Here is a 22261-nt window from a genome sequence, read left to right as displayed (position 1 = left end):
AATCCGCAAAGATTTATGAATCTTAGATGAAAGATTCATATGAATGAATCTCGCCAAAGGATTCATTAAGCACAACACTAAACATAACATGAAAACATGTTTTCGTTTTAGTTGTCAACCTGACCGGCTCTACCGTTGTTGTTGGTGTTTTCGCGGGTGGTACGTTCCGCGGGGGAAAGGAACTCCAGGTTTCAGTGTGGGAGGGTGGTAGGAAAATCCGTTGTTTGCCGAAACGTATGAAGATGCCGCACTGAAATCGAAACCAACTGGCACACCGACGAGCCTCTGCGCAACTGTGGACCGTTCGTGCCGCGTTCGTGCGGGTGTTGTGTGGGGCGAACGAGATAAACAGCGTGCCCAAGCTCGCCCGCATAATACCATTTCCTTCCTGCAAGTACACGGGCCTCGGGACGCTCGGCGGTCGAGAAGATTTTGCCTTTCCAGTCAAGGTTGATCACTCGACAGGAGCGAACGGAGCCGACTTCCGGCGGCGGCCGGACGACGACGGCCATCCGTAGTACGCGTAGCTTGCACCCTTCACCGTTGGACGCGGGTAAGGTGCGGTGTGTTTGCGGGGTTCCTCGCGGAACGAGGTCCTGAAGAAAACGGTGCATCTCCCGCAAGCGTGTGTGTGTGTTTCGTGTGTGCGTGACCGGCCACCGCCTCATCAACAGCCAGCCCCCCGGCCAACCGACGTGTGGACCACCCGTGGACGGGGTTGATGTCGTGCGATTCTCACGTGGTAACCATCCGCTCGAGGCGATGGAAAAGTGTGATTTTGCGTATTTGCGAAAATAACCAACCAACGGCCCACTTCGCTCCAACGATTCGCGGAGCAGAAACCAGCGCGATTTTCCGGCCTCATCCGCCTGTCCGTGCGTGCGTTTGTGTGTCGCGTGGCCGCGTGCCTGCGTGTGTCGGTGGCGACGTGGCGAGAAAAGGGCCAACAGTGGCCGAACCGAACGGAAAACGGCAAACAGCTGGAACGGCTCTAGCCAGTGCCACTGTTTTCGTCCCCGCCACGTGCCACGAACCCGCCCGCTCCTTCCATCGTCGGGTGCGGAAAGTGTGGTAGAAAGTTCGCTGCGGGCTGTAAGGTAGGGAAACCTCGGTAGGTGAGCGGTCCCCAAACCCCCCGCGAGGTCAAGCTACGCGTACTGCGTCAAATCCGTGTCGTCGATCCGCTTCCGGTCGTTGCGGTTCCCGTGCTCCTGTCGGTGTTTCTTCCTGAAAGACATTTTCGGGCACCCCTTTCCCCTGGGGGTGTCCGGCCGTATTTCGCGCTTTGGAAAAGGTGTTGGTGAGGAGTTGGTGGGGTCGTTTTTCCATCTGCATAAATCCATCACCCGTTTGTGGTGCTCGCAAAATCCCGTCCCGAGCGCTCGCCCGAGCCGACCTCGGGATTCGGGCGGCAGAGAGGCAAAGGATACCGTTCTGAATACCTTGATTTGCGTTTGCGTTTTCTCGGTTTGTGTTGTGTTAAATCGTTCGGTTGAAAGTTGTTCACGCGCATCGTTGATGCATTAGCACCGTTCGCACGAAGCAGCTCGAGACGGTATCGAAACGGAACGAGAGTGGACGAATAATCAATCCCTCGCCCGGACGCTCGAAATAATGGCCGCGCAGACCGACGAGAAACCGGTGAACGAAATCATCGTCCTGTGCGAGGGCTACTCGAGGGACGCGGACGACGGAGAGCCGCCCGGTGAGGTGATGCTAGCGAACTGCACCTGCACCCTCATCAAAGGCCCCGATTGCAACGTCATCGTCGACACGATGACACCTTGGGATGGCGATCTGCTTTTGCGACGTAAGTGATAGCTTCTATTTTTCCATGTTTTCAGGATGGTTCCCTCCGAGTTTCCCGAAGTTCGAGTTGGAGTACAGGAGCACGTACGTGGCTGGAGGGAAAGATTTATTTTTATGTCTCTCCACAAGGCTTAAGGGATTCGCCGAGTAAAGGGTGCAAGAAGAGGAAAAAAAGCTCATTATCCAAGGGTGCCATGGTTCAATCCACAATCTCTCCACTCTCCCCTACCTCCTCCCACTATCTTATCCTTTCGTTTTTTTCCACCACCAAGAGAAAAGCCTTTCTTATACCCTATCTCCATGGGTTGGCGAAACGACGACCCCGGTCAAGTACGTGGGGGCATTTTCACTTTCCGCTGGATCCGTTCCAAACCGTCCAAGCACATGTTCGATTGTGGGTGGGAAGCAAATGGGGTGTGGGAAAAAGAATAAACCACTTTCCTTAATCTGCCGCTGGTAGGATTCGGTTTTTTTTCATTCCTACTCGAAGAAGACGTTTTCCTCGATCATTTCCCAACCCGAACCGGCCAAATGATATCGTTCGGATCAGGGCGAAAAAAAAGCTGAAGTTGGGAAACCCACCCACCCACCCCAGCCTCCCCGAGCCGGGAAAACACGTTTACTACGTCCATTGACTCGTACGGCTATTGGGCACGCAGTTCGTTCTCTCGGTTCCTTTATTTTCGGCGATCCCTTTTCCCGGTAATGATGGGTTATCCGTTTGATGATGTGTGTCTACCTCGTGGAAAAGGGGGGGAAATACGAAAGAAGGAGTAAAAAACAAAATCTCACACGGTTTCGATGTGTGTCTCCGGGTCCGTGCGTGCCCTCGGCTCGAGCTGATACGCATTGGAGCACGCGTTACACGCGCTATACGAGAACATGAGCGTGCCACGGAACGGTGTGCGTGGTTTCGCACACGTGGACCAAGTTTTCCATGTTCGACGTGATGTTTGGGACTGATAGCGACGCCGCACCGTTCGTATCGCAGTACCGTAACGTACCACCCGACCTGTCGTTTTGTTGAAAAGGGTTTTGAAGATGGTGGAACAAAAACGGCCAGAAAAAAAGACACCTTGCCTTTTGTGGGAAAACTAAGTTCGAAATAGTTTTCCCCACCGAGTAGATGGCGGAAATCCGTTTTGCAGCCCCGTTGTTTGCTGGTTCTACTACTGGCAAATCCCAAAGTCACCTCCACCGTCGGGAGGGCGCAGTGAACTAGTGTTTTGAAGCAGGCTAGGGTTCATCCGCAAACCAATCAATTCTTTCCCGGGTTTGCCGGGTACCGTTTGCGGTGGAGGCGCCTGGTTGCCGACGACTGCTTTGGCTGGCGGCGTAGGGGCGAAGCGAAGGGGGAAACTTTGGGGGTAAGTTAGAACAGGCATACCGTTAAGACACAAGAACCCCACCGGGGATGGATCGGGGGTAAATAAAACCCCACCCAAGGAGGGAGGGTGTAAAAGCTAGTGTTCGCGAGAGTTTGCGAACATTTCCGGAACGAGGTGAAACATCGGAAAAGCACGCAATGACGGCGCAAGTTTGGTGAGCGCCACCAGGGCAAAAGCACTCGCGCAAACAAACAGGAAGTATCAGCGACGTCGAATGCCATTCGTTTGGTTGGGAAGGGGAGAGGAGGGAGGCGCGTTTTAGAACGCGAGGGGCGTACCAGGGGCTGAAGTTGAAGAATCGGGACCCGCAACACCTTGCCGCGAAGGGAAACACGGCAACGAAACGATTCACCTCCGAGAGTTGCTGGTTGAACTTTTGATTAAGCTTTTGTCGTTTTGCACCGTTTTTCTTCTACTTTTCCTTCGCGCGCACTCAGTCAGCCGGCCGACATACCGCAATACCGAGCGGCTCCCGTTCGGTTCGGTGGTCATTTGAATTGCTTCCTTCCATCCATCGGTTTGTGTCGGTCGCTACGACGGGGATGGAATGCCGGGCGGTGGCCAGCGGGAAAATGGATACTTTCAAGTGACCGGCCAGCAGTGAGTATGAGTTTTTCACCCCGGTTTTTCGAGCCCACGGTTTATCTCACCGCCGTTTACCGAAGTCGAACGCGATGAAAGCAAAACAAATGGAAAACTTAAAATCCGCCGGTGGACTTTGGAGTGGACAGGAAAAAAAAACCCTCCCATTTCCACAGCACAAAGTAACGGCAGAATCGTATCGATTCGAAAATCGCTGAAGTTGAACGATGGCTCGAAAACAATTTCATCCAGTTCATTTGTTTCCTACTCGATGGTCGATCGGTGTTCGGTGTTTTTGGTTTGTTGCAATTTTTCCTCTTTTTCCGTCGTTTACCGATGTGCGCTACTCCCATAGTTGGTTCACTGAGGGGAAAATAATTTTGCAAATAGTAGAAAAAAAAACAACCAAAACGGCCGGAACTAATTTAGAAAGTTTGTCTTTTTCGTTCGTTTCCTTTGGACGTTCGAATGGGCGGGGGGGCATTTGTTTTCCCGGAATGAAAGTGTCTAAACCATTCCCGACTTCGGCGAGCGTTCGAATGGCAGAAGTAAAGTTGTTGGATAGTTTGTTGATCGATCGAACCAAAGCGCGTTTTTATACCGGAAGGCTGTAAATTTTACTGTTTTCAATTAACTGCTCCTAGGTTTGTTCAATAAATTAGAAGCCCCAGTATAAAATTCGGTTTGCAAAAAAAACAAACACAAGGATGAAAAAAGTCGACATAATGGTTTAATGACTATTTGAAAGCTTAAGGGAAAAAGCCAGCGAATCATCAAATTGAATGCGAAACAAACATTGCTACTGAGCGCCGGGGAAGGCAAACGAAGCCAGTAAAACTCAATCAAAGCTCAATCAAGGCCAAAGGGCGCCATAAAAAAAAATGTGTCTATATCCGCGAAAGATGAAAAGTCAAACAGTTTAATGTGACCATTCGAGTGCCCGCGGTCTGTGCCACGCAAGATAAGCGGACGGAAATTCCAAATCGAAATGGAAAATGCAAAACGATACAGCAGTCAGTAAAAACGCAGTCAGTGGGACACAAACGGGACGCGTTTTCGCAACGTTCGATTGGCAATTCCAGCGCGAATCTAATAACCTTCCACTCGGCACTCCGATGTGCCCCTTACCCCCCGTGGGATGGCCGAACTTCATAATGATGCCAATCAAGCCAAACGAGCATAAACTTTCCCTGCCGACGGAATGGAAAGTCGGCGCAACTTTTCCCGCAGCCGGCCTCGCGGCATTCCGCAGCCGAAATGAAACGTTACCACAATTAACCGAGCGGCCTTCGCCTCGGCCAGCGAGTCCGTTCGAAATGTGTGCCGCTCGGTCCGGTCGATGGCGAGCGTCAGTCAGAGCCTCCTCCCACCAGAACACCACCGCCCAAAACTTCCGGCTGCAAACACTTGCCCGTGCGCCGTTGTGGTGGTAGTTTTCATAAAGTGGTTTCGGCAAACGGCTTCCTTCGGAGTGTGGTGAAGCCACCGGGTGGAAGTTTCGCCGAACTCGGCTTCCCGCTTAGGATTGAGCACGGACAACTCTCACACATACACACATCCACCCATCGGGCACACAGGACTTTTCGTTCGAAAATTCATCCGGCCGTCTAATATGTTTCACTAACCATCTCCTCCGGCCGGCCACCAGTCATTCCGCCGACCTCGTTTATACTGCATCATTCAAACGGAAAACGGGAAGAATTTGCAAGTTGGGGTTTTCGAGAGCGAGTGAGAGTGATAGAGAGAGTGCTCATATCCTAAGTTTCCTTAGCACTTCCCATGGTTGGTCTTCCTCCCGTTGTTTTGCAACCCGAAAATGAAGTAAATAGCTTATGCAGGGGATGTCGATTTGAATAATCCATTTGGGCAGCGGCGTTCGCACACGGGCGCGCAACGGTGGCGTAATGGGCGCTGGGAAAATAGTTTTAACTTTTCGCCACTTTCGTCCATCAATGATGATTTTCATTCCCGTTGGTTAGGTATAGCACATTTGATGAATATTCATTGCCGTTTGCACTCCGAAGCACGCTGCGTGGGCTGCGGTTACTTCAAAGTGGCACTCCTTCGCACCAAGGATGGGCGAAAACTGTTGTGCAATATTCTTTTACGACGCGCGAGTTTCGTTGGCGAGAAGGGTGGCGAGGCCCGAGGCGTAATCTTCTTAGCCATGGTGATTCAGCTGGCGGAAAGGTTTCGTCCATTGAACCGTATCGTAATCTGAAATCTCACCCAACTTTCACCCAGTTTCCATCGTCAACCGGCAAAGGTATGCTAATTCCCGTGGCCCGGAGCTCGGCTCATCGTGCACCACCTTCGTCAGCAGGTTAAGTCACTTACGGGCCACCGGGCGCCTCCATGCACCGTCGAGCTTTTGATCGATAATTTTAATTTGACGGTTTATATCTCGTGCAATCTGGCTCGCTTGTTCGCCATTGTAAAGACACGGGCCCGGTTCATAAATCCCGGCCGGATGCTGGCTGGACTGCTGGCGTGTGTGTGTGTGTGTGTTTGCCTGAACTGACATTGATTCCTGCCCCAAAGGGAACAACCCTCCTCCGGTCCAGAAATCAAATCCCGATTCATAATGGCTCCCGGGCGAGCGCTGGGTCGGAAAACATTGACTTACCAGCCCTAGACATCGTCTAATCCCTTTTGATGTCCGATTATCAGGATTTGTGGAGCTTACTTTTTCATTTCATATCTTCATTCAATTTTCCGACGGCCGGAGCGAGGAACGAACGGAGGATGAAAAGCGATAGTCCAGCAAAGGTAGCTTAAAAAACACAAAAAATAGGACCGATATGAAAGCCCTCCTATCATTCTGTGTCATTGATCCATGCATGCCTGGCGCAGCTTATGCTTACCTGGAAGCTTGGATTTGGGATTTTTAGGCGACTAAGGTGGTGGTAGTTTATTGCCCCGCCGGCCACTGCGGTTAACCGGAAAACTCTCGGCATGCCTGGCCAGAAGAGCGCTACGTCCTTGGGGTAATTTTGTCGAAAATCTGTGACTCGTACTCCGCCACCGCCCAACCCCATCCGGAAGTCGTTCAGTCGGGGGTGGTTTCACACCCGAAGCAGGACACAAGGAAGACGTTTTTCCCTTTTGAACGACATCATCCGAAACAGCATCGGTACTCGGTGCGGCCTGTGTGGTAGCGTCTTATGTAGGATTTGCCGTTTCCCTTTCTTTGCATCCTTAAACGGGGAAAGGTAAGCCCGAGTAGTAGCTAGCAGCCTGCATAAGTCAAAGGAATTGCGCCTCTATCTGTCCGGTGTGTGTATGTGTGTGGTGAGGAGGGAGAAATGGAGCAAAGAGGTGGTAGGGCTACTATTGATACTCGACCGTTTTTTTATCCGTGGGCTTTTGTGTGGGTGAGCGAGAGGGAGCTGCAAAACACACGAGCGAAGTATGCCGTCGTGCGCCGATGTCGTCATCGTTGTTTAGCCCGAAAGCCCAAGCCACGCCACGTTAATGCACTTCGCCCTGCGGGCTGCCGCAGGATCCTGCCGAGCAGAAGCATGCAGGTTTCTCGCAACGTGAGCCAAGCGAGGGGCTGTTCCGAGAGCAGGCTGAGAGCGTGAGCCGGGTTTGGCGAGTGAGAAAAGTTTGCCTCGGCAAGAAGAAGGTCTGAAAGAACTGCTGCACCGCATGAGCTGACACTGATTCCTGCTAGGCGGTAGCCGGTTTTACGGACTCTTCTTCGCCGTGACCCGACACGAACAACGGTGTACCAAAGCTACCGTCGAGAGGGAGGGAGGAGGGTGGATTTCCGGTGGGTTGCGGAGGAGGTTATTGATTATCATACACAGCAGCAGAAAAGGCTGGAAACGAGCAGCAGCAGTAGCAAGCAGAAGCTTCAGCATCCGGCCGGTTGTTTTGAGTCGGAAAACGTGGTTGCAAACAGTTGTGTCGACGGAATGGGGGAGGAAGGGACGGATGCTCGAGTGGTGTGGGAGGGGGGGGGGGGGGGGGGGGCGTAATTTGCGAGTGGTCGAGTTGGGGCAAAGTTTTCAGTTAGCACAGGCGAACAAGCGAGATGCAGAAAGGGTAGCATTAAACCGTGACACATACAATCGCACACAAGCACACCAAGGCAATGGGGGTCCAAGATGCTCCGGATCGAAGGGGGGAGGGAATCCTTATTTTTGTCCTCCTCTTTCCCCACCTTGATCCGTTCCATCTTTCCGGAGGCTGTTTGGGTGAGTCAGCCCGATGGGGAGGATCATTGCAAAGGAGGAGGACGCTAGGGTGCGATGCGGCGGGGAGGGAGGCGATAAAAAAGAAGATAGGGAGGCACACAAACACAACCGAGTGAACGAGCGAATGAACGAACGATATGGCAATTGTGCGATTTATGTGTTTTTGTTGTTTGTTCTCCAACACTTACCGAACAAACCGTCCGACGTTCGCACAAACCGTGAGTGTAGGTGACGCTTTCCGTTCAAGGGGAGGGTATCCAGAGCTAGGCGCTTGCAAAAGAAAATTCACAAACAGTTTTCGCCTAGACGATCAGCATATGGAATAAATAAATGAAATAAGTTTCAGAATGACGAATTTTTGGTTTACTAAATCAGCTTGACATATATTTTGCCAGGTCACTTCAAAGAGTGTAGAAGAACAAATTCACTTGCTAAATATTTATCTAATTCAGGGGTCGGCATGTCTTTCCTAAAACAGGCTAGATGATTAAAAGGAACTTTGATGTTGCCAAAGTACTACCCTGTTTAAAGGATTGTCATCTTTGTACATAGTAAAGTAATATAAAAAGTGCAAAAAGAAAATAATATGAATGAAAAATATATGAAATTTTATCGTTAAACTTTTTTAAACATTTTCATACTAATTTTCGTTCGGGGCCCGCGGTAGCGCCGGTTAGAAAATCGGCCCATGACGGCGTTGGTTCGAATCTCAACCGAGACCGGACCCTCCCCTGTACGAGAGAACTGACTATCCACGTACACATAGGGTAAACAAAGTCTAGTAAGCCCTTAACGGGCAGACATGACCAAGAGGTCGTTACGCCAAGAAGAAGACTAATTTTCTTAGAACTTTGATTTTTTTACAACATGTAGCTCGTTCAACAATTAAAAATTAAATAGAAAGTTTGTTGTATCAAGCACTAAAATGTTCTTACGGGCTCGACTTTGCCGACCCCTAATTTAATATATTTTATGCCATGCTTGCGATTAATATTTTTTTCAATAGACTATAATTACTTGTGATATATTGAAGATTGTAGTTCTAAAAAGCCACTATTTTAGTTTTGTTTAATGGTATACCTGACATCAAAGTGAACGAAGGCTTCACGTTTAGAATCTTCGAACACGATACCATATCCTGCATAAATACTCTATGGAAGGTACATTTCTCCTGGAACATATGGAACAAGCGGACCAGAGAGAGTGCTACTAAAATTACTATTTTAACACTTTGATGTCTGCATAATTCGCGGGTGTCACAACGCTTGACAACAGCTGCGTTTGCATCAATCCATTCGCGTATGGTCTTCTCCATTTGGTAAGAGACGAATGACCAAGATGGTAAAAGTCTCTGTGATTAAACAAATAAACAATTCTTTTCATCTATCGTTTGTTTACATCCAGTATGATGTGCCGGGCGTCAGGTGACAGCGTTGATAGCACTCCAAAATGATGTGATCGGATAAAAACCGATACGGCTTTTCGACACCGTACGGTATTGCCGGACGTCACAGTGTTAATCTATTTCGGTAAGATTTTGTGAGCTGATGATTTAGTTTTAATCGATCGTATAAATAATCTTTTTATCATAAAAAATTCAGCAAAACTCATTTTCGTTACCCTTAGTTCAGTGCCCGCCCCTTAACGACGCCGAGGCACGTTCGCTTCATAATCGAACAATTCCTCCGCTGGCCACGGTAAAGCGATAATAAAACTGTGCAACGTAAAAAGCCTTCACGCGGAGCGGTAAAAGCAACCAGGTTTTGGGCCTTCGAAAAATCGATAGTTTAATGCTGTGTACGTTTATGTACGTGTTTGTGTGTGCTTATGTGAAGTTTGTGCTTTTTTGCGGAACACAAAGATTTCACCACAGAGTTTAAAGGATCGGATTTGCTTTTATTTTGCTCGTCCCCCTTCTCCCCCCCCCCCCCATCCCCTTTCGCCGCGTCCTACGGGGATGATGTTTGAGCCAATGTTTGCGCGTCACCAGTCCGTCACACCCGGGGAAGAGTTTGCGGGCTGGGTTTTATGTTTTCCGAGACGATGAAAAAGCGCTTTTCTGCCGCGCTGACGAGGAAAAATCCTTTGCCGCATAATGCATCATCGGAAAGGTCTTGGGAGAACAATTATGCCGTCGACGTGGGGGTTTGTTGGTCGTGTGAGGGTGAGTGCTGGTTATGCCGAACGCAGACAATAAAGGAAAGGATTCAAAGAGAGGTCTCCGCTTTCGGGTCCCTTGTGCATCGGGTTCAATAAAGTGTATCACATTCCACCGTCTATCTTTCGTTCTTTCTACGCTTCCATCTGTCGGGCCGTGGGATGGGATGTCCTAGTTTTTCTTCCGTTGTCACATCTTTCTTATCTGCTTTTTTTTCGTTCGGTCTGAACTGATGCCACTACTAACGTTTGATATGGTTTTTTTCTTTTCTCCTTTCTCTTCCACAACATTGCTCACACACGGAAAACATTTCTGGTGAACGACGACAACGATGACGAAAAAAAATCTACAAACGATGACAAATGCGTCCGTGGGACCGATTTCCCATTCGTCCGCCGCCACCTTCGCCATCCCTCCGAAGCAGGACTGCAGGAGCATCAGCTGCATCCGGACGACATCGACTACGTCGTGAGCACACATGGACATTCCGACCATCTGGGGAATAATAACCTCTTCCTGCGGGCGAAGCGGCACATCGTAGGCACTAATATTTCCCTCCGGAATCGTTACTACGTCCATGACTTTGAGGCCGGTAAGTGCGGGGCTTTCGGGGGGGCGTTGTTTGGTCATTCGGTTTTCCCTGGTTTAGACGACACCCGAAATGTCCTCCGACAGCTTGACGAAATAGCTACGGGGGGAGGCAATTCTTCCATCACCCTGCGTCGTCAAAGTGGCATCATCCTCGCCAAGACGGGCGGAACGGACGGGGGCGAGGGTGGAAGGAACCTCTGACACCCGGGGATCGTTTTTCCGGGGAAGGGCGACGTTGAGATTTGCGAGATTTGTACGGTGACGATGAGTCCCGGATGGACTTGATTGTTTGACATTAGGCGGACTAAGGAAAGGCAAGCTGAGGAAAGGTTGGGGGGAAGCGTGGGGGAAATGGATCAACGAAATCGTGTTGATTCCTTCGTTCTTTTTCTTGTTGTGTGAGTGACTAAAGTGGCGCCTCTCGAACACTCCACCACGCTCGAGTGGGGTTCTTGTCTTAGCGGCATGGCATGGTCCGAAATTGATACCGCTTTAGCGAATTTTTCCTTTTTCGTGCCACGGTTTTCCCCCGACCTCTCTCTTCCCTCCCCCACTTGGGGAGTCTTGGTCAAAGTGATGATGACTTTTGTGTCCATCTTTTCGCAACTTGGATCCCGCCGGCACACGGCTACCAAAACCATGGACAGATGGAGCGAGGGCGCTCGGTATAAACTTATTTACCGAAATAAATAAACAGAAAATTGACACGAAACCCCCCGGCTCGCTTTCACCTCCTCCTCCCGTGCTGCGTTACGGCAGACCGTACCTCGGTACGGTGTGAAGTGTCGTTTAGGGACTAACGAACGGCGAAAAATCAAGACGAAATTAGATCGTCCCCAGAACCCATCGGAAAATCGTGGCTACTGAGGTTGGAATCGTGCCGTTCCGGTCGCGATTTAGCTTCCCCGCGTTCTCCGTCCGAGCGTCCGGGGAGGTAGATTTTCCACCGATTGCTTTCGGTCGTGACGATCGCGAGGGTCGCTGGCCCGAACTCTGTATGGGATTTTTTTTCCCTTTCTTAAAAGATTTCCCGTTTATTTTTCCCATCATGGCTCGTGATGATCGAAACGGAAACCGCACACAACGGTTTTCGTGGGGAAGAATTTTATTTTCCCCGCACTCATTTCCCGGTTGACATTCTTGAGCGTTTGCCAGGGTGGGTTTTTTTTTCCTCTTCGCTCAACGCATCCCGAAGGTTCCGCTCCGGGGTCGCTTCGCTCGGAGGAATTTCTTCCCGATCGCAACGCGGGCCAATCTGCTAGTCCTTCCTCCAACCTCCGGGGAAAACTCCAGTTTCCCACACCTAGTTTTGCTCCGTCGTTACGGATGGAATGTCTTACCGTTTTATCATGCCCTCGAGCGGCAAAAACTGACCTGAACTTACTGGGTCTTTTTTTTCCCCCCGGCCGGTTCCAGCGATTTTCCCACCCAAGATGCTGCACATACGAGTTATCCGCAAACCGAAATTCTCACCGTCGCGTTTCTTTTGATTGCTCGCAGCGACGAATTCCGTTTGCGTATGCCGAATTATTCCCGTATCGCTCCGCTACGCGCCTGATCCTACGCGATGGGACCTCATCGGGAGAAAATCCTCCCCCAAACCGAGCCGGAGGAAGCCATCTTGGTTTGTTGGCAGGAAAAGAAAAGAAAACGAATGGTAATAGATGCCCTCGGTCACCTTTTTTTCTTCTCTCGAATGTGCGAGGGAACGGTGATAATGTAATTTTGTTTTCTCACTTTGGTGGAAAATTTAACGAATTATTTGACAGAAGAGAAAAAGTCTGGTGAGACGAGAAAATCGGTGCCAAAAAATCGATAATTTTAATTTCGCTCATAATTCTCACTATACCTCAATTTTCTTCATTTACCATCCCGGCATTGCCGTCCCCGGGTGGTTCCCGTTGCCTTGGACCCCTGCCGGCCGAATGCAGGGGTTTTCCACCGCTCCGTGAGCCATCCACTGCGTCAGATAGTGCGGCTATTTTCTGCGGAAACTGCGGACAGGTAAAGCATCGTAAACACCTCACCACCGGGGGGGATGAAGAGAAAGCTGGTTCGCTTTTCACTGGCCCTCCCATTTTTGTGGCAGCCTACCTTTTTTTTTCGTCTTCTTTAAAATTAATGGTGCGATTTCTTTCTGGCTCTGCAGGCTCCATTTTGTTCGTTTTATGGATGTCGAGACTTTCGGTCCGGGATGCGCGCGTTAGACTTTTCAATTACCGGCGGAGAGTTATCTGTGGGAGACTTCTGTTTTGCGTTTCACAACAGCACTGGGGAAGCAGCTTTTTTCCCGTGTCCAACAAAGGGTGTCCAGCGTAGTTCCTTCTTCTGCCGCACAGCAATTTCTAGTGCGTCGTCATTTTGATTAGGGACGTGTCGTAATGGTGTTGCGCTGGTGTGATTTCGTGCCCTCGCACCAACTTTCGCATTGCGGAAAGAGCGGGCCGGGAGCCGCCGCGGACTGACTGCATGTTTATTAACTTTTCCAATGAATATCGTCAACAGTCAGTGAATGTCCTTTTTTCGGGCTCTTTCGGGATTGTGTGCCGACGCCACAGGAAAAACCCGTACGCTCGGCGAAAACCGATGGAATCGATGCTAAAAGTTTACAACATCCACGATAACCATCTTGCCGGTATGGTAAGCTCGCTGCCATGCCGGGTGGTACGGCCATTGTTTAACTCCCCCACTCCCAGGCCCTCTCTCCCACCATCTGTCAAGCGGGGGACAAGTGTAATAGCCAGCTTTTACTACGCTGGTACACTCTGGCGCGTTCCTGGCGTACGGATGGTTTTAGATAAAATTTGATGAAAACAGTCAACAGAACGCGCAGTTTCGGTGCAGGCCGTGTTGACGTTGTGCGATTCGTTTCAACGGTGTCGGATTTCCTCCTTCCAGGGTTGGGTTTTTGTCACCCGCCAGCGGAGCATGACGTTGGAATTGGGCTATGCGCTGTCGTGATCGGGAGCTTGCAGTTTACGGTTCGGGTTTTATTTGTGGCAACGTATTGGCAGAAGCAACAGTGAGGACGTGTGCTAGATTGGAAGTGGAAAACAAAACGTTTGCGCTCTGAGCGTGGAGATGTTTTTGGAAGTGCACGAATATTAAAAAATTCAAAAGGTTAATCGGGTACCGTTTGCAGTTTTGTTTGGTGATAAAAAAACACCTGCATATAGTGTTGTGCCTTATGAATCTTTTGGGGAGATGAATTTTCATGAATCTTTTATGGATCCTTCACGAATCTCCATGATTCTTTCGTTGGCATGCAACAAAAAAGGGGGTCCATCTACTAAAAATTGGCTCATCACTCTTCATAAGTTGATTATTCTTTGGGATTCATGAATATCTCATTACAAGATTAATGAATCTCTAAAAGGCGAAGAATCATTCATATAAAAAATCTGAATCTGAATTATACAAGTCTACCCGAATATAATCCACCTGGATGTTAAATGTTTATCTGCACGATAAAAAACTCCCGAATATATTGTTATGACTAATGAATCTTTCGGCGAGATTCATTCATATGAATCTTCTACCTCCGTGATTCTTTCACTGACCAGGATGATGCGAAAAAAAAGGGGTCTATCAACTAAATTTTTGCTCATCACTTTTCATTAGTTGATTAATAGGGATTACTTAATTTCTAAAACGCAGAGATTCATCCAAATTCATGAATCTGAATCTGAGCTACACATCTACTCGAATATAATACTGCTGGATGTGAAACGATTATCTGGAAACGTCAAGAGTTCAAAAACGAACCGTGAAACGATATTTTATTTTCGAACGTTTCCGTCCCCTTTTGGAAGGTTGTTTTTCAATGCCTTTGGAGTAGATGGAACCCGCCGGATAAGCGTTGTTTGATTAATTTTCATAAAAGATTAATCCTGCTCCCGATGGAAGTAACTCAGGCTCGGGTTTAGCATAAAGGCTACGCAAGTGGCTTTTTGTGCTTTCACGAATGATTGAACGGAATCCTTTACCATGTCCTCGCTAAACTCCCATTCACGTGACGGTTTCCATCCAACCACCCCACCGTAGAGGGCGTTGCTTTTCATGCGATTTTCCGGAGATGTAGCATTCATCATGCGCCGTTTTCTTTTTTTTATTCTTTGCTTCTTTAAGCTTTACTGCTGCCGTAGTGACGTCTCTTCACTGTCAAGTCAAAAATCACGCGGTTGCCAGGATTCGTTGTAATTTCATTTTCCAAGCGCACTCATGTGTATGTGTGTGTGTGTGGATGTGCGAGTCTGTACGTGGTAAGATTTACTGTGTGCCGATATGCTTCCGTGCGGGAGCTTTTTCCACCGATGATGATGATCGGAGGTACCACAGCGGGAGGCATTTTGATTTCCGCTTCCGCCCATGGGGTCCCGTGGGGTGGGTGGTGAATGGTTGGATACAACATAAAATAAAAAAAAAAATATGACGTTTAAGGCGAACCCGCCCATGAGAGAAGGCACTTTTGTTGTGGATATATGGAATATGTGTGTGTGTTGGGGGGCAAATCTGCGCGGGATGGGATTGGAGGGAAAACAAAACGCCACGGAGAAAGCTATCAGAAACAGTGTGAAATTCTACACTTCGCATCCGGCTGTTCCGGAGTTGGGTGTGTTTTTTTTTGCCGGATTCGTTGACGAATCCCAACCGGCTCGAGTCCATATCATGCTGTGTACCGCACGACGTGACATTTCCATAATCGAGTTGCTTCGTCCGTTCCTATGCCAGTGCTTCTCGAAACGAGATGATGACGGATGTGTTCCACGTCCCACTGCTCCGCTACCGTCACCTCCAATTTTCCATGGGGACCATCCCGGACCCCGACAAGTGTCTTACGTGTTTCCCGACGGGAACTTTTATTCATTGTTCTGAGTCGCTTTCTTCACACGACTGTTTTTTTGTGTTTGCCTCTTCCTGTCGTCGCGTCATTTTATTTTCGCTTTATTATTGACTGCGCTTCCATTGCGTCTCGCGTTACAATGCGAACCGTAGATTATGACACGGTTATAGCCGACCGAGCCCGGAGACGATGGTAAAATTCAATTTCGTCCAAACGCGTCCGATTGCTCTGCGCGAGCTCTTGACATCGGAATGGCTTGCGAATGCGAACAAATGAACCGATTTGCTCCCTCGCTGAGTCGATCATGGCTGCTTCTTTAGTCCCTCCACACCGCATAACCCCCGTATATGCTACGAAGGACCGCAGCACGAACAACTTTCATCAAGACGGTTATGAGTTCATCTATTTTCCTTCCATCCTCTGCTTCCCTACATCATCATCTGACCATTACTGCTAACAGGCTGAGAAAGGGGGAGCCCTAAGACGGTGCTGGGGACATTTGTTATGAGCCCCAAAACGGGGACTTCCTCTCGCTGGGGGAGGGGTCGGGAAAGGGGCAGCATAGCCAAAGCTTCCGGCGAAAAAAAAAATGGGACCCCCACCGGGCTCCGGACTAACTTTTGCCGGATGTAGGTTTGTTATCGTTCCGGCGACCGGAACCTCATTTGAAGAGTGTACTTCTAGAGAGTTTTACCTTTTTTTCTCCATTACTTCTTCTTGATCGTCGCACCGTCGTGTGTGCTGCTTGTGGTGGTCGATCTTTATGTCTTTCGGATCTCCTACCGACCGACTGGCGTACTGCGTCACATAACCTCACCTAGGTCGGTTGAACGGAGGGAAGGGTCGCGGGAAATATCGCTTCCCGGGCGGAAATTCGATTTCAACAGCGCACATATCACAGCCTCCGGTGTCGTTAAGACGAGACATGTGTCTCCGGGTTTTGTGCTACGCGCCACCACAAGACGAAAGTCTCTAGGCCATGTGTATGTGTGTGTGTGTGTCTGTGGAGTGGTTGTTTCCGCCCACTTTCGCACCCCGCACACCGTGCAATATGGGCCACAATTTTCGGCTTTCAATAACTGTCCCGAGAGTGCACGATAATTGTTGGGAAAAGTAGGTTCCTTCCTTCCTGGCGTTCTTTTATGCGAACCGTAATGGCGGATTTTGTGGCCAGTTTTCCCTTGTGAGAGCGAAAGCCTTTTTCACGTCAAGCCAGCCCATGATGTCGTCGGCCTCGGAAAGAAAGGTGACCGCTTTTCGGCGAGTGTTTCACTCTTCACTCTGCGCGTGTGTTTCTGTGTAGGTGTGTGTGTGTGCGCAGTTGCGAAGCCACCCCCTTTTATGAATATATTTATGGACTTTCCGGGAAATTAACTTTTATCAGTCGATTAACGAATTGGCACCGGAGCTGGGCGCTGCTCTGTGCGAACGATTCAGGATTAATGCGACCTTGGATGTTTTTTTTTCGGGCCATCGTTTGGGTCGTTAAACTTCACTGCCCGCTTTCTTTCTCGTTCGTTTCACTCCACCCTCCCATCGGCCAAGGGAAAGCCGGTTCAATCGTTATCAACTTTGAATTACCTGACATTTTGGATCACTTCCGCTCCCTGTCCATCGATCGACGCTGTTCGGTGTGGGATGCTTCCGAGGAATTCGGCCGGTGAAATAAACGTACTTTACGCTTTCTTTTTTACCACGCTTCAGGAGCTTGACTTTGCCTTATTGGAAAATCCCCGTTTACGCCTCGGAAATGAACGAAACATTAAAATCATCGGTTCATTCCATCCCATCGGCCGTTTATAATGCGTTTCTTTTACCTTCGCACGGTTTTTTTTTACTTTGACTTCCGGAGCAACACCTGCTGCCGATCGAATTTCTTTTTCCACCGTCACCATGATGTGTGCGGTTTTTCCGCACGCCACCATTGCCGGCGCCGGCAAGGATTGGGGGCCGTAATTTATTTCATTTGGACGCAATCCCAACTCTTGGTTCGGTTGCCGGTTTTCAAGCCCCTGATTGTGGAGCGCAAGAAATGGGATTTCTTCACCGGCTGGGGGTGGGTGGGGGTGGAGCCTTCTTAGTCGGCCTGAAATGTGACTTTATGAATTTTCCGAGCTATATTTCAAACCGCTTAAAAGAGCTGCGAACTTCTTGTGGTTCGGTTGGTTTGGTTCCGTTTTTTTCCCACTCGACTGGCAACGACCTACGAGATACCTCATCCGGCACAATTGTCCTCGCTACCTCGCGGCAGTTTATTTTCCCCCGTTTTTTTTGTTTTATTTTTGCATTATTATCATGTTCGCCTAAGCCTGGCTGGGCTTCGTTTTCGCTGATGAAGAGGGACGGAAAACAGGGACAAAGCACAAGGAAAAAATGGCGAGCACCCCAAGCCGGCAAGTATTTCTTTCCGATGACAGCTACCTTAATTAAGCGAACGCAGTGGCCGCAAAGTGTCGCCCGGTGGAGGAGAAAAACAGCAATCTCAAGACTCGTTCGCCTACCCACCCGTGAAACTCGGGAACATTTTCCGCCCGTGTGAAGCTTGAGATTTTCCGCCGCCCGGAGAAGGAGGGTGCCCTGGGTGGTGTAAAATTTTCTTTGATTGGTTTTTTTTTCATGGATTGCGATTGTTTTCAATTCTGCATTGTCTTAGAGTACCCTTAATATTTAAAACATAACGTTTTACTCTTATTGTTGCCGTGCAAAATATGGCCCTTTTGTGGGTGTACATTGTTCGTGGTGGAAAAGGTTCCCGCCGTGCTTCACGTCTCTGTCGCGCCAGAGCACGTCGAGCGAAACGAGATAAAGTGCACCGAACGGGGTTATATTGTTTGATCGCGAGCTTCCTGGCAGCTTCACCAGCTTCAGCAAATTTCCATCCTTGCTCGAAAGTTATCTTTATCCCTCTGGCCGCTTAGAGCGCCGGCTTCTTGTGCGAGGGCAAAAATAGAAAACGTGGAAAGCGACCGCCCGCCAAAAACCAACAAGCAGCCACTCAACTGTTGCGAGACAACGATGAATAATGGATTCCGGGAAAATGTTCCCGTGCGCGCTTCCGAAGCAAACGTGCGTTTTGTGCGGATTAGACGCCACCGTGTTGGACCGGGTAGCGCTGTTCCCCCCCCCCCATCCCCCCTCCCTTCCCTTGATCGCAACGACCAAATGTTCCGACCCGATGGTCATGATTAATTATTCATCCAGAGGCCTATCCGAAAATGGGGTCCACCGTGTGGTGAGGGGGGGCGGGCGCCGCACTTGGGTGTTGAAATCTGCGGCATTCGCTCCCTGGAATGAACAATTGGATTGGGCGGCTAGGGTAGAAGAGGAAGGGTAGAACCATCTCCTCCTTTCGTCCCTTCGTCCCACGCGCCTGATCCTTTTGCTCGTGCACGTGCCGAGCTGAAGTTTGGCAAGTATTTTGGGTACTTACTTCATCCTTCCGGTACTACTGCCGTGTACTTCCCCCCCCCCCCCCCCACCCCCTCGTGGTCAGATGCCGAAAAAGAAAAGCTCTGTTTCATCAAACGAGTTCACGGACCCAAGGCACCGGGGGCCATTATTGCCAGATGGAACCGAACCGTAGCCGAACCAAACTGTTACGAGGTAAACATTCCACCCGCGCAAAGTACGGCTACAAAAAACCAGCCTTGCAGTCGGCCACGCTTGATTGCTGCCTAATTTCTATGTTTGACTTATGGTGGAAGCACTCGTGCTTTCTCTCCTTCCGCCAGCGATTACAACACCCCGTCCCCTTGGCTACAAGCCATTCATGAAGCCGGCTTTAGGCGAACGGATTTACCCGTCAGGTACTTGCTTACCGTTTACCCAACCGAGCGAGCGGAATTTGGGAAGGGAAAAAAGCCTTTTCTAATGCGAGAGAAATAAGAAAAAAGGCACGTGGAAATTTCACCCAAGTGTTTGCATCGTTTAGGGGGAGGTTGAATGAGGGGCGGGAAGGAAAAAGGAGCTGGAAATGAAACAAACAGACGCGTCACGCCACCGAACCGTGTCATGGTGCCACATGGGCTCAAAATTGATTATCATCGAGATGCGTGGCTGTATGTTGTGGGTTCTGGTTTGGTTTTTTTTCGTACCCGTGTGTGTTTGTGCGTAAGTGTATTTTCTTATTATATATTTTTTATTTGCCCAGTCGCCATGTGCGCCGCCAGGCGTCCCCGGGTCCTTTTCAGCAAATTTATTGCCCCTCAGCGTGCTCCAATAAAGCTCAAATTGCCGTCTTCAACGGCAACAAACACTTACGCACTTGAGGGCAAAATAAAATATTAAAAAAAAAACAAGCTTCGCTCCCCTGGCGGACGGCCGTGTTGTGCCACGGTGGCGACCCATTCGAAGTTTGCTCCGGGCGGCGGATGGAAGTGGCGTAGTCGTGTTTGGTTTTTTTTTGTTGCTATTTGCGCCAAGAAATGTTCAAAAAGAGCCCGCTAACTATGCACTTCCCATCAAGCGTGCTCTCGGCGATGGCCCTGGAGAGGCCACTCGAACTGTACTTTTCGTCCCGATTTCGAACTTTTCCGGACGGAGTGAAAGGTACCCGGGCCGAGCTCTCAGGTCCTTCCCGGAACCGGAAACACAACGTTACAAGTGCAATAAAGCAAAAAAAAAGGTAGGAAGGGCCACTTAAAAACCAAACCTCAAACTCTCGGCGTGGGCGTTTAAGAAAGATGACTTGCTGGAAGGGATGGGGGGGGGAGGTTTTTATTTTTCATCTTTAAAACGGTGTGCGAAGCTGTGGGGAAAATTATTCCTCGCAGCAAAATGGAGTCCCACAGGGTGGTTTTTACTGTTTTTGTTGCCTGCGCTTTCCTTAAGTTTAGCAGCGATGAGTGGTTAAAATAGCATTCATTGTTCAAAGATGAGTACGCTTGGTGTTGTGGGGTTGAAGAACATCATGGCTTCGGTTCACTTTTTTCCGAATCTAGCGACGGAAAAAGCTCTCCCCAATCCGCACACCCAATTGTTGTTTTTACCATTTTAACCCTTTGAAGCTCTTTTTCTCACACTACAATCTCCGGTGGTTGATTTCCCATCTTCCCCTCTTCTACTGGCCAACAGCTTGGAGCGACTTTCGTTCCATCTGAACGTCCCCGGGTGTAGTGATGTATGTACTGAGTAAGAATGAGTGATTGAGTTGAATCTTACTATTGAATGATTGATTTAGCGGATAGTTTTTATCACTCCTTTTTTTTAAACCTTCTAGGGATTCGTATCCCAAAAGTGTGAATGAGTTGCTAGTAGTGTTGTATTTCATAAATCTTTCGATGAGATTCATTCACATGAACCTTCCGCAAAGAGTGATTCGATTAACGAGTCGAATCTTGAATCCGATTCGTGAGATTCATGAATCTCAAAGATTCTTTATCTTTAATGATTAATGAACCTTTAACGTGATTCATTTAAGATTCAGATTAATTGATTCTGTTCAAAGATTCATTGCAATTCATGAATCTGCATCAGATTCACAGTGGTTATAGAGATTCGAATCCCCAAATTTAGATTTGTATCCCAAGTGGAGATTCTAATCCCAATAGTGAGTAAACAAGTTGTCACAAAGAGTCGAATCTCAAATAGGGACTTTACATTCGAAATATATAAGAATACAGATAAAGTTTGGTCCTATTTGAATTTTCCCAGTTTGGGATTCGACTCTCTTTGGTGACTTGTAACTGTTTTACTCACCCTTAGGATTCGAATCTCAATTTAGGACTCCTCATTCATTTCACTCGTTGGGGATTCGAATCTATGCCAAAGATTTAAATCTCTGTGACGACTAATAACTCATTTTACACTCGTGATGATTGTTCACTCCGATTCAAATCTTTTGAATGAGAGTTGTTAGTCTCATCACTAACCGGGTGGCGCTCAATCCACACCGTAAGCACAGGTAAGCATATGGGAGATTATGTGTTGTTCTTCAATGTCCTATGTCGAAACCCCTATTCAACCCTATTTCACAACTGTATGTGTATGTGTGGGGGTATGTAAGTGTCGGGTCATGCAAGGAAAGAAATACTCGGTAGTAGCGGCACACAAGCTGGTGGCCGGGTTGGGGAGAAAAAGGAAACCCACAGCAGCAAGAAAAGCAGATTGCCTCTGATGCTGACACCGTTCCACCGGCGGCATGTTCACCTGGTTGGAAAACTGATGGTCTCAATCAGGGCCCTCACTGCGGGCGTGCTTTTTTCCCGCTGAACGGGGACCAGGCCGAAAGGATCGGCCAACGAGAAAGCGGGAGGAGGAAAACCCTAAGATAGCGAGAGAAAAAAAGTCCGTTGCATGGAAAATTAATTTGTATCCATTTCTCAGGGCTTTCCGGCGCGGTTTGTCTTCTCGCCGCCCGGGCGCGGGCCCGGCAGTGGAGTGGTGGGGAAGGCAAACGGTTGGAATGTGTGCAGGAATGGAATGTTTTGGCACCGACTACTTTTTTTTTTTTTTGCTTTCCCACTCAAGAGTTTCATTGCTCGTGTTGCTCGCGCGTGTAGGATGCTGCGATTCGGGAAGGTTGCGGCAAAAGAAAATGATTCCGATGGACAGTTCGGTGCTCGCCGGTCGTGTCCGGGGAAAGGGAACGGTAGAAATGTGGAAAGCGCAAATAAAATGAACCTGCTCAAGCGAGCACCCGAAGTAAGAGGATTGTAGCGGTGTAGAAAACAAAACAAAACCAAAAAAA

At 49.0% G+C, this 22261-nt stretch overlaps 1 protein-coding gene across 2 annotated transcripts in view; it reads left to right on the top strand.

The window, feature by feature from the left end:
* Window positions 1-202: 202 nt before the first annotated feature.
* The window catches only part of LOC131266289 (metallo-beta-lactamase domain-containing protein 1), a 63880-nt gene continuing 41821 nt past the window's right edge, over window positions 203-22261 (top strand). The window contains exons 1-3 of one of the 2 annotated variants that reach the window (XM_058268737.1): window positions 203-234; window positions 1500-1810; window positions 10564-10731. In XM_058268737.1, the coding sequence (XP_058124720.1) occupies window positions 1615-1810; window positions 10564-10731 (364 nt within the window). In that variant the 5' untranslated portion in view covers window positions 203-234; window positions 1500-1614. Of the gene's footprint in view, window positions 235-1306; window positions 1811-10563; window positions 10732-22261 lie in introns of those variants that run through there. The other variant, XM_058268736.1, reaches the window with a different exon arrangement.

Source organism: Anopheles coustani, chromosome 2 (genome assembly GCF_943734705.1).
Source record: "Anopheles coustani chromosome 2, idAnoCousDA_361_x.2, whole genome shotgun sequence".
Lineage (NCBI taxonomy): Eukaryota > Metazoa > Arthropoda > Insecta > Diptera > Culicidae > Anopheles > Anopheles coustani.
Note: the sequence above shows the minus strand (reverse complement) of the source record. Positions and strands in the feature narration are given on the sequence as shown.